Below are 13,653 nucleotides of genomic sequence, written 5' to 3'. Positions count from 1 at the left end.
TCGAAAGAAATTATCTAATGGGCTAGTACTATCTTAGGTGTTTCATAAATGCCTTCTCTATCCTGGTTCCCTTTCTAAAATTTGCCTTTCACATTTCTAAAATCTAATCAGCTTTCATGGGTCAGTTGTATAGTTCTTTGAGGAATAAATGAGATTACCTGTGTAGTAGTATTTTGTAAAATCAAAAGCATTGCTCGGAGCAAAGTGTATCTTCAACACAATTGCTGTAATAATGCTCTGATCCCAATTTAATATTTCTAATTAACATCAAATACTTAATTCTTCAAAGGTGCTGATTGACAAAAGCACATCACTTTTCCCTTTCCTAGTTTTTACCTACATGGCAATAAAAAGTCCTGAATATATAAAGGCTTTTGAGACTTAAAAGAACTAATCCCCAAAAAGAAATCTCTGACATGAAGGTTATGGTGAAGGGGGCTCTGAAATTATGCATAAAGGCCACAGCGTAGCATATCTACTCCAAACTCTTGATTAACTTATTTTATATTTTTCAGTTGCCTGTATTTTTTTTAAGTCAGTTCTCTGCTTATGTTTCAAATGAAACTTTAATTTTTTATCTCTTATTTCTTATAAACATTTAGAACTCTATAACATCTAATCATGTGAAATTTATTCTGTTTGACTAAAGCCATTGAAACCATTTAATTTGTATTAGTTTTACAAGACTATTTTCAGGGTGTATTAACCAAATGCTTAAACACTTGTTTTTAGAACCGTTAAGAAGTCTTTATGTTTCTGTCTTTCAAAAAGTTTATATTTTGAGAGATCAACAAAAGATTGGCCTATCAAGAGGGTCACATGTTTTTGTTTACAACTATACGAAAAACTTCTTCATCAGGGCAATTTCAGTGTGAAGTGACTGAAAAATAAATCCATGGGATGGTTGGAGGTTCTTAAAGGTACCTGGTACAATATCTGAAACGCAGCAGTTGCTCGAGTGAATGAGTGAATGGATAGATACATAAATAAATGAATGGGGCCAGAGATGAAGGTGCAGTAGTAATAATTTTGATTCTATATACAACAGAGACTTGTGATCTAGCTATTTTATCACTATAAGCAAGAAATTCTGTCTCTTACTGTTTTTCTTTCTGTTATTTCTTGCATTTCTCATCTAACCAGCTATCTATATCCGATCCAAAGCATATGATTTGCTATTGTTAACTATGCATAGGTTATGTACATTGTTTTTGCTTCTTTGTTCTCAATTAGTTTTCTTTTATTTTTAGCCTTTCTACCCTGTGGTTTCAGGTTGCTTAATATGAAAACTAACAAACAATGTAGTTGCAAATATTTACTCCAAACATTTGTTTTTAATTATATGTCTTCCTGTGTTGTTTTTTTGTTTCTTTTGGATAATTGTCCCCAATTCAAAAATGTCCCCAACCATTATTAAAGTGGGTCTCTTGATTTAATATATGTAATGTCTGAGCATCACAAAAGGATAATGAAGCATCCAAAGCTACCTCAAAATCCTAAGGGGAAACAAAGTTTGGTTTGATGAATATTATTTATCTTCACACTAGGAAAATATTAGAACAGAGATACATTAAATAAATAATTTAGATACACAGTAATACCTTGATGGTGCCTAATTTATTTCCTGTGTTTTTTAAAAAACGATTAAATGTAGTCAGGTAGGTTGAGGTTATAATATGCTATTTTATGCTCTTAGACAGTTGATTTTAGCGGCTCTGTAGATATATTTTCTAAAAATCTTTTGGAATAAATGTAGAACTATTATAAACCATTTATAAACATACCAAATCTATTACCTGAATGATACATGCTTTCTACACAAGAATTTGAGAAATTAAACAAAAACTTAAATGTATTCCACTTATCTACAGGAATCTCTCTTTAGCTTTTCTTGAGAAGTGTTTGATACTTCAATTTAAAGCACTCAGAAAGTACTTACTTCCAAACTAAATTTTAACTATTTTATTTGGTTGTATTACTGAAAGAAAACTATTTTATTTTTAAGGGTAAAAACCTGGAGCAGTTATCACAATTACCTCTTTGTTTCTAAATTTTACTGTTTCGCCCCATGTTATCCACAAAACTAAGCTTAATAACAATCATTTAATGTCAGTAGTCTAAAAAATGTTCTGAAAACATAAAGTATCATATTGTGCATAGAATTGAGAAGGTATATGGGACATTTTTTTCAAGGACTGCAGATATGAACCCATTTTCTTCTCAGTGTGACACAAGCCTACTTCTATTTTATGATGCTAAGAAAGCAATGTTCACTAATATTAGACAGAATGAAGACTATCTACTGTTTCCCTTGCTCAGTCTTCCCTTGTGTTTCAGGAAGCATCCAGTCTTTCTTCTTTAACAGTGAATGTGGATGCTTCTGTCTGTACTGTTTGTGGCATTTTGGGGAAAGGACGTGAGCACAGAGGTGGGCTGAATGGGAAAAGGATATTTTTCTTATCCTCTTTAGTTGATGATGATAACCATCATTATCTTTACAATCATTAGTATTATCATTACTATTATTTACCTTATCATGTTTGTGAGTTAAGTGTTTGTTGAGTCAAATTTATGGATAAGAAATATCTTGTTTTTAAAATTTCATACAGAAAAGAGAAAATACCCAAAATGTGTTGACAGGAATTTTGTTACAGTTTCAGAGCTCTGTCTGTTCAGATTACTCGGTCAGTCCTTTTCCTCCCATCCTAGAAAAGCACGTGCTAGGACTACAAATACATTTAGTTTTGTCAGGTTTTGGGGGGTTTTTTGTTTGTTTGCTTGCTTTTTGCAAAACAATCCTTGTAGCAGTACAGAAGATCACTTAATATAGAAGGAATGGTGAAGGTATTACTGTGATTGAGTCATCCTAAAAATGTGGTATTGTCTGAGGTGAAACATAAAAAGTAGTCTATATAAATATGAAATTACCTCATTAAATTATAGTGTTAATGTATTTGTGATTTTATCAGATATTACAAATAGTGTAACAAGTAGTGTACTATTGTCTTCTGATTTTGTCAGCTATTTCAAAGTCTAAATTTAGGATATCAAGTTAACACTGATAAGACACATACACAATATATACTTATGTATCTATATATTTAATATATCGATATACTCATATGTATGCTTATCAAATTAATCCATTAAAATCGGAATTTTGTGTCCTGCAATATGGATTGTAATCAATGTATATTTAAATGGGCTGGCTACCAGAGAACTTCTCCCAAAACAACTGCACAAACTGTATTTCTTATTTATAAGGTTATAATGGAATATAAACTCTCTAGTAGAAATTCCATTTTCTGAACTTCCTAGTAATGATCTCTATAGCTTGTCTAATTTTATCCACTTTTTTCAAATAGGTCTGTTATATCCATGAATTTTAAGAATTAACAAATATTTTTTTCAAATACATTCAGAGAAGGCCATAAAGTCTCTTTCATTTTGTATTTGGCAGTGGATGTACATTTGATCTTGCCTGAAACATGAACTAGACAGGTATTGTGATTCTGCTCCAGAGTATGTCCAATAAATTATTCAACTAACATAAAGGGCTTATGAAAGACTATGTTGGCTCCACCATAATGTAATTTCGTAAGCATTTTTTTCTGTATAATGTGAACATATCTTAATGCTTTCATATAAAACTTAATCTCCAGAGGCCATTACAAATTTCTATGAATATTTGTCTTGGAGGTTCTATAAAAAGTATTTTGTACTATGCTCTTCACACTCACCCATGAACCCTGAAAATAACTATTTCCTAATTTTTTTCTTATCATTGTGTCACTTCTTAATGACTAGGAGTATTTGCTTTAAAAAAAGCACTTTGGACAGAAACAGAATGTGTTATGCAGGGCTATGTAATGGTATTAAACATTTATAGCCAACTGGATCATTTATGTGGACATGTAACGACATAATGTTTACATATAGACCATTAGTGTTTTATATGAAGATAAATGGGTGCTTCATAAAACACAATAGTATTTGGGGTGCCATTGATAATGATTATCAAAAATGATTGTTTAATAGTCTACATGTTGAACATGGTGAAGCTATGTTTCCTACTTTGGATTCTCTTCCTTGGTGTATCTTTCATTATTAATCATATGCAGCTCTAGCTGGAAGTTAACTTTGAGTAGGGAAAAATGAGTAGAAGCCTGAATCTCCTCCTGACATCTTTCTGGAATATTATTATTGCATAATAATAATCACTCACTTTAGCAACGAGGACAATATTTTTCAAATTCTACCATTATAGTACTATATGTCAGGAAGTAGTCATACACAATTATAAAACTCAATAGCAATTAGCCCAAAAACTGGTAAGTTAAAAAAAAGTCTAAATAAATCTTTATTAAGAGAAATCTTACCAAGATTTCAGTGAGAAGAGTTTTAGGGTCTGTTTCTTAAAAATTGAATTTGCATATTTGTTTATGACACTGAAAATTTTATTCCCAGATGCTTTGCTGACTAATGTTGACCAGATTGTCCAGGAAACACAGGTGAGATTTTTGTTACCTGTCTCATAATTCAGCACTTAAGTGGGCATATTCTTTTATAAATAAAATTTTAATTTTTTTTTGCAAGTTTATGTAACTTCTTAAAATTTTCCATTAAAACTTACTTAGTGCTCAATGGTACAAACTAATGTTCAGTTGGTTAAATGGATTTCCATTTACTTAATGGAGACATATTTCTGGTTAACTGAACATTTCTGATTCATATTGTAAGAATAAAGGGAATACTATTGTGACTTTGGAGTTACTTTTGTAGTTATTCATGATATAATGTGCATTTTTACAAATATTTCTCCGTTTGAAGAGAGTAACTTGATTAGAACGTATTCACTCCTATCTCTGACCCCCATATCCTAATAGGAGCTGAAATGATAAATTATACCTTACTGACAGTGGATGAACAGAAGTGTTTCAGAGTTATCCAAAATGAATGAAGCCACTATAAAATGGAGCAAATGGCTACATATGAAATAATCATGGAATTTCTTTTGTCAGCAACTGATTACTCTTCTTGTGTGTGGGTTTTTTTTTTTTTCATTTGTTCGGCTTTTTTTTTTTTTGGTTTGTTGTTTTTTTTCCTTTCTGGAAGTTTCAAATGAGTATTTGATTCCTGCATTTTAATTGGATCAGAAAGTGTGCTTCCAGAGCAGAATAGCACTTTAGCAATCTGTTCAAACAGCTGGAAGCATCAGCCATTTGCTTAAGTTTTGGCACAGAAAAAATATTCTGCTTCTAAAAGTTCTAAAAAAGGCCACTGATTTATTTTCTAGTAGTAAAAAGAGGGCCTTGTTTTTGTTTTTGTTCTTTACCATTTTGTATTTAAAAAAGAATAACTTGGACAATCATTCAGGGTTTCCCCTAATGAATTCCACTCCTGAATCAAACACTGTTTTTCACGCATCATGTCTCTACTGACTTCAGGATCCCAATCCCATGTTGTAAAAAAACGACCAGATGGCTCACTGGAAACAATCAATAACACAGCGTCTGGCACATACTTTTGAGTTCTATTCTGTGTACTCAACTGACCTGCATTAAGGCGCAGTGTATCATTAGCACCCAACACTTTGCTTTCTCATTCTGAAACTCTCTCTCTCTCCTTCTCTCTGCCTCCTTTCCTCACCACCCCTCTCCTTCTCTACCCCCACCTTTGGTTTCCAAAAATTCATTTTTCATGTAACTTTGGGCATCTAGCTGTTCTGAAAGAGAGTATCTTTAGGAAGGAATTAGAAAGTAAATGGTTAATCTACCAGAAGCACAATCCAGAAGGGTGCTAAGTGTCATATGAAGGACTGGAAGCAGGGGAGTCCATCTGAGTCATTTTTCAATCATGAATTAATTTCCCAAATATTTACATTTCATGGGACATGTTACCTAGTATTGTGTTTATTTATTTGATTACATTATTACAAGTCAAATTTGGATAAAAGTGATTTCCTTGGGAGTTTGCATAGTTCTCTAGATAGCACAGGTTTTGCCAATGAGGTAAGTATGTAAGATTTCCAATCATGACTTTCTTTGTCCTAAAGTACTTAGTGTTAAGTATAGAAACCTTCAAAAATCTAAAAAAAATGTAAAAGTAAATACATATCTGTTATAATCTACCATACCATAATCTAGTGCATAATCTTTCTGTGATTTGTCATTTCTACATGAAGTGAATTCATGCATACATATGTGTGGTGTGTATCAGATTTATATAATGAATGTGTATATGTGGAATGTCACTCTTTAAAAAATATGTTGAGTCTTTCTGTAGTTCCCTTTATGAAACAAATGACTGTCCTAGAAATTTTTTTCCATCCTTTGGCTATTTTTTTTCTTTCCTACAAGCGTTACCAAGAAAACACATCCACAGGCAAAAAGTAATTTTAACAGAAGTTACTGGCAATGCATCATTCACTCATCAAAACCAAAAATAACAATATAAAAACAAAAAAAAACCCTTCTTGCTACATTTCTGTTATCAAATTTAAGTCACCATGAGACCTCAGTGTAACTATTCTTGGTACTTGGTAAATGATTTCTACCATAGCCAGCCTATCATTTCTATACCTGTCAATACATCCAGTGAGGCCCCTTCAAGGAGACTGACCTGTGTACTTAGTCTTCTCATGGTCTTTCCTGCTGTCAGCAATAGTTCATCCTGGGTGAGAGGAGTGAGGTGGAGCTGGTGGAGATGTGCTCACAGCTTCCTGGCTCTTCTGTTGAGGGTGAGGAGTAAGAGGAGAAGAAGGGGTATAAACTTTTATTTTAAGTTTATATTTCCTGCAGGATGGTAACAAATGTTGTTTACTACCCAAAGGCAAAATTAAATTTAAAGTAAAATGCTACCTATGTATATATACAGTAAAAGTAAGCAATAAACAAACACATCTTAGAACACATTTTTTAATATAACAAAACTGTTATCATGGCAACAATATTAAATTAACTATACCACAATCCCTAATATAACATCAAACTCTAATAGGAAAGTACACAGAGGACAGAAAAATTTCATCTAGTCAGTGGTTTAGGTGTTCCTCATACTGACGTATCTGCTAAGATAATTTTTCCCAAGGATGAAGAGTTAATACATGTAATATTTCATTTCCGTTAGCCAGGAATACACCCTACACCAATTTTCCCCCTTAAGACCTTTACTGCATATGTATAGAAATAGAGTACATTTGGATAATATCTAGTCTATGACATATGAGCCTTCTATAGTAAAATTAGAGAATTCTAATCACACTAAGATGAATTGAAAGCAAAGGGAAGAGGAGTCATTGATAAAACTGGTAGTAATTACATGTAAACTGGCACTCACATATAAAGTAACCTTGTGTTTGAAAAGATTGTTGTACTTAAACTGAGTAAAACAATTGATATGCCATGTTTAGGAGTTAAAATAGGAACAGTTGACTAGTTGCATTTATAGTGAAAATGCCTTAAGTAAACCTTTCTTTAAAAGTATTTGCTACATTCAGACTAACAAAATATGTGCACTGTGTGTGTATAAGTACGCACAAGAAATACCCCTAATTTTGCAATTGCTTGCCCCAGCCTTCAAGGTAATAGCTTCCTGATTCTAATTAATTTGACTTCTGATTATTCTGTTTGGCATCAATTAAGGCATTGAACAAATATAAACTTTATCATAAAATCCCTACTACAGATGCAATAACCATGATAAGAGTTCAGTTCTTTTATGGAAACTATTAAGGTATAAATGAGTAAAAATTAGTGATGCTGATTATAAAGAAACAGTGACATTTTTAACACAAGGTTAGGAAAAAATGTGAAATTAAGAGCAAAAGAGCAAAGCAAATGTGTATTTATGATCCAGATATCTTTCCAATGTTACTTCACAGTAAAAATGACCACTATAAAATATTTGGTTCTATAGTTTTTCTTTCTTATGATATTCCCTTCAAGTGAAATTTTTAAAAATAAGAATGATAGAACAGGCACACAGGCACATATGCAGAAAACATTTAACTATTCTTATAATAATGAAAGCAAACATTTGGCATTTATTTGAATGTTGTGGTAAATCAGAAAAAACAGTAGAACCCTAATGTCAGTAAATGACTTCTAGAAATAATTTCCTTCTTGTGTAGGTATCATAACTATAAGTATACAAAATAAAAATCATTCATAATTCTTAGTTGCATTCTGAGTAAGGCAGTAACAGCATTTTCCCACAAGCCATTCAAATCAGGACATTTTTCCTTCTCCTAATCCTGGGGTACTTTAATTTTTTCTTTTCTTTGTAGGACTGTTAATAAGACTATCTGTCTACAGTATTTTGCATCATACCCTTTCACTGTTAAATAAGGACCATCACCAAAACATCCTAAGCCTATCTCAAATTCATTATTGTTAGTTCTTGTAACATTTTAGCATAACTATTATAGTCTATTTTGCTTTTTTTTTTCTTTTGTGATGTTCTTGTAATTTGGTATTCATATTTAGATCTATATGGGATCATTGCAAGAGTTTGCCTATTGATAAATAAAAAATGTTATTTTTAATATCCTACATTACAAGTTTTTTTTCAGTTTCATATTATGTCATCATTTCAATGATAGTAACTTCAGGGCAGGCACATTCAGACCATCATTTCCAAAATTGCTAATTGTCTAATATTTGAAATGAACAGTTTTTATAAAATCCATAATTTCATATTTGTCAGTAATCATTTATATAATTTGGAAATGAATAAAAACTCTTTAAAATATGTAAGCTTATACAATCATTAACTTGATATTAAAATAGTTTCTTTATTCTGAAAGGGTTTATTATTTCTAAAATCAAAATAGTTATACTGCCCACTATTTTTCTTCTAAGTGTATCATGTGTTTTTTATATTACTGCTTCCTGAAATGTGAACTTTGGTATAGTACAACTACATCTTTTTGTTGTCAAAAGGAACATATCATTGGAAATACAAACAGAAATAAACTCTTGGTAATCCAGTTTCACCAAAATCCTGTGAACCCAATAGATAGGAATATAGATATAATCCCATTGTAATTTAAAGTGATTTTGTAATGTTTTTCTTAGGACATTCCAGATAAAGAATAACAGTGAGATCTATATTTCAGTAGTTTCCAAGGTAATTGTTTTTTATAAATAGGTTATAGGTCTATTACCTATCAATGTTCAATCATTGTATGACTCTTTTGCTAAATAATTTTCAAAAATTATTATTTGTACCAAAAATAACCTCAGCTATGTAGATGAAACATTTTGTTCCTTTACTTTAAGATTTTATTTTTAAGTAATCTCTACACCTAATGTGGGGCTCAAACCCACAACCTCGAAATCAAGAGTCACACACTCTACAACTGTGCCAGCTAGGCACCCCTGATGAAATATTTTCTTAAATAAAACATCTCTACAATATTTTCCCACCTTTATCACATCAAGTCTGTTCTATACCAAATATGTTCTACATCAGCATTTTAATACAGAATATTCTTTTATATTTCATGATTCATTTGTGCCATGCATTTTATAACCCCCAACTTGTAAACATGTAGTTGTTTTTGAATGGGAAGGAGAAAATTACTTGTACTTCATATTCATGATATTATATATTTCTCAAAAATTATTTTTCATCTCTGTCAAAAATAGAATTTATAGGCATGTCTTAAATCTATGATACTGAAAACCCACATTAGAGGAAAATATTTTTACAGTTTGATATTTAAGTATTTTTAAATCATTTTTATATAATATTTTACTTAAAATCATATTAACTGTGGAATGTTCTTATGCATTATTGTCAGGTTACACATTTATTTGTTCTGTGGGTGAGGAATTAATTTATGAAGAGGAATAACAGTCTTCACCTACATTTCATGTATAAAATTTTATAAAATTTCAGTATGACACAAAACTCTCAGCAGTCTATATTTAAAAAGTAAAGATCACTCAGCTTTTATGTGTGATGAACAAATTTGATTTAATATGCTCATAGTTTTAAAACCAGTATGATTATTTGTTAAAATTTAAATGGTATGCATTAATGAATAACATTAGTTTTTTTCTTAACCTGAGAATATAAATGTGAAAAACAAAGCAAGGGAAAATGTCTTCCCACATTTTGCTTTCATCTTTCATAACTATTTAGGCTTAAAACATTTAGATTTTTTTTAAAAATGAGATTCTTTTATATATTTATCAATTTGAAATTACCAAATAACATTTTAAGAGCTGATGTGCATGTCTAGATCGTATTTTAGGGGTAAATCTTGTATTTTGTAGCAAAAAAATCCTGCCTGGGTGTTTATAGTTCAGTAACTTCTAAATTGCTGCCACAATGATCTTATTACCTATGTATTTTCTCTTTGTTTTTCTTTCCTTCTTTCTTTCTTTCTTTCTTTCTCTCTTTCTTTCTCTTTTTCTTTTTTAGAGGCTGGAGTTAATCTGAAGAGCACTACTTCTTTCTCTCCTGAGAAAAGTTGCCACTGATATTTTTACTGGATAAAATTTAAAAATGTTTCAATTCACAAAGGCTAATTGTTGAACTGGTGTCCTAGAAGAAATTGTTCACAGGAGCCGAAGCAGAAGTCTCGGACGCTGGCGGAGCTGGCTCTATCAGACCATGGTTCATCCTCTTTTAAAGCCAAATTTTTTTTTCTTCTGGCCTACAAGTATTTTTTTTTAAAGGAGGAAAGAGAAAAGCCTACATTGGCATCAAGTTCTGTATCAATCCATGTTACATTGCCATCCATGATTTAAGACTGTAGAATCTTGAATAATCTATATCACTTTAACAAATAAATGTTTTACTATGACAGCATTTGTACAGTGCCTGATTTGTGAAAATATCGATTGCTTCAGGTATGAATGGTGAAATGATGACTGTAAGGATTAATAATACTATTTTACATTTATGTAATGTAAAACCATAAGGAATCACAATCGCTTTATAATACTGGAACTATTTCTGCCATGACTGAAATTCACCTACTTCCGTGGGAGAGCTGTACAGCTGTTTATAAGCTTTACAGCAGTTTTGTGCGTCAGTGTCAGACAAAGTGATGAGGGACCTCTTCTCCTAGTGGACCTTCAGAAAGCACCAAGGTAGGCATATACGGTAATTCATCCAAATTGATTCATTGCTTTTCTGGAGAGCCAGGGCAAAGAGGTTTAATAATTTGGGGCCTTATAGTTCATGGTAAGTGCCCATTTATCCAATTTTGCAAAATTGCAAATAAACTAAATAAAGAAGTAAAGTAAATAAAAGGTAAATAAAGAAGACCAGACATCTGATTTAACACCAGCATAAATAAGAGGAAGACATTTCGGTAGCCAGTATATGTTAATGCTATCCTTTTAAGCAGTATCCAAGCCTAGCATTTAAAGGCTGCCCTTGGTATCAAGCAGGCCTGAGTTCAAACTCTGGAGCTGAGCAAATTTGGCCAATCGCCGACCCTTCCCTTTTATCACAGGAGAAATAAAATTTGAAAATGTATGTAAACTTATCACTGTATTTGTGTAAGTGATAAGTTCAATTAAAAAATAGTATTAGCATTGCCATTAGCAAATGAATTCAGATTCTCTAAAATATTAGGGATTTTATTTCTGTTCCTTTACAATTTTGTTAGTTACCAATCATTAAAAGCAATATGTAGTTTAATTTTTTAAAAAGCCAGAAAACTGTCTTTTAAGAAATTTAGCTTATCTCTTAGGCTATTTGAAGATCCAACCATCCAAAGAGAGGTTGCAGATTATTAGCCTTTAGATGGCACTTGAAATCTGCTCAGAGCCTAACTACACTAAACAACAATTTAAAAAGATGCAAACATACACTCACTCCAACACACCCAATGCGTGCCTGAAACAGAAGCACCAAGTTGGAATGTAGTTAATTTGTGACTCTGGGCAAATGGTTCGTTCTCTCTGTTTCCTGGCAACTATAATTCCCTGGTGCAATCCTGTTTATGTGTGTGTACATGTATACATGCATAGATAAATGGTTATGATGACAAAAAAGACACAAAATGAACAATATGCATCTGCAAATCTGTTCCTGTTACATACAACTTTTGTCCTCTAATAGAAAGCTTCAGGAATACAAATGGCTTTCCTGGATCTCAGTGCAGAGTTTAACTTTTCAAGATCTCTCTCAGGAAAACCTGCTAACTTTTCTTTAAGAACATTCTCCTGTTTATCTTTACATTTCTCCTGCTGTCTTGGGGCTGATTCTTTCCTATTCTGACGCTCTTCTTGATAATAACATAGCCTGACCTCTTCGCTTCTTTAGGACATTCCCACTCTTGTGTTTCAAGGAACATGATTTTTAGTGTGTTAGAACTAAAATTATACTTAATCATTTTAAGTCTTCACCTTGGGTCCCCTACACCTAAATCTAAAACTTCTATTTATGCAAATATTCAAACAAGATTAATCAGGCACTGATTAAAATACTGTACATATTTTCACTTTTTGAAATGTTGTTTGTAAGGAAGACTGAGGCCCAGTGTCTGATTCTGTGAGTGTGCAATACTCAGTTGTTTATGAGCAGATATTTACTTCTTATACAGAGAGATTCAGAGAACACAAGTGCACACCCTTAACTAAACAGGAATAATGGTCACAAATTAAAATTTTGCAAAAGTGCAATGAAATACTATTTTGAGGACAAGTAGGAATGATTTCTTTAGCTGAGTTTATAATGTCACAGGGGTAATTTAATGGATGATAAAATGTCTCAACTGTAAAGTTTTTGATTATGGATTGGAAACCACTTCTATTTTCCTGTTATTCTACATTCCTAGTACTGGAAGTAACTCAGTGCCTAGAAATATCTATTGTAATAATATGAATACTTAAAGTTCAACTTATGAAATGTATTATACATAATATAAACCACATCAAACATACAAGAAAATCGAACAGAGAATTTTGAATGCAGCATTGGTAGAGTTTATAAGACATGGAAATGATCTGAAAATCATAGTTTATATTTTGAAATTCTACAGTCATGATTTTTGAAATCCATGATGTGTAGAACCAAAGTTTACTAATAAAGCACTATTGTTGGTGTTGGAAGGAAAACTCAGATAATTTTAATTTTCCACTTTATTTGTGATTTAGCAGGTTTAAACTTAGTTTTACAACTTTTTGTTATCTAGTCAACTATGTAAAACCCCATTTAATATATATATAGAATGTTTTGTGACAGATTCTTGGTTTGTTTTGTCCAAAATATATTCAGATTATTTCTACTTTTACATAAGTTAAGAATTTATTCCTTATTTTTGTTTCCAAACTGTATTTATACTGATATCCCATAGATCTACTTAGCAAATGGTATGTGTGAGTGTGTGTGTATATGTATGTATTGATTAAGGCATATGCAATTATTTAAAAATGCAAGTGATACAGAATATATTACATACAACCAAAGTAAAAGTCCCTAGCTCATGATTGCTTTATTTGATATACACATATAATATATGAGAAAACTACATTAGATTTTTTTATAAAAGCCTATTTTTATTGTGGAAAATATATGTGACATAAAATTCGACAGTTTAACCACTTTCAGTGAATGACTAAAGGGCATTAACTACATTGTGCAATCATTAACTAACTGTGTAATCATCACCACTATTTTTATCACCCT

General features: G+C 31.6%; 1 protein-coding gene across 2 annotated transcripts in view; it reads left to right on the top strand.

The window, feature by feature from the left end:
- The window catches only part of LRFN5 (leucine rich repeat and fibronectin type III domain containing 5), a 250,529-nt gene extending 239,713 nt beyond the window's left edge, over positions 1-10,816 (top strand). The window contains exons 5-6 of one of the 2 annotated variants that reach the window (XM_077746220.1): positions 4,468-4,511; positions 10,432-10,816. In XM_077746220.1, the coding sequence (XP_077602346.1) occupies positions 4,468-4,511; positions 10,432-10,449 (62 nt within the window). In that variant the 3' untranslated portion in view covers positions 10,450-10,816. The remainder of the gene's footprint in view (positions 1-4,467; positions 4,512-10,431) is intronic. The other variant, XM_077746221.1, reaches the window with a different exon arrangement.
- Positions 10,817-13,653: the final 2,837 nt, after the last annotated feature.

Source organism: Crocuta crocuta, unplaced genomic scaffold (assembly GCF_008692635.1).
Source record: "Crocuta crocuta isolate KB4526 unplaced genomic scaffold, BGI_CrCroc_1.0 scaffold449, whole genome shotgun sequence".
In the NCBI taxonomy this organism is placed as follows: Eukaryota; Metazoa; Chordata; class Mammalia; order Carnivora; family Hyaenidae; genus Crocuta; species Crocuta crocuta.
Note: the sequence above shows the minus strand (reverse complement) of the source record. Positions and strands in the feature narration are given on the sequence as shown.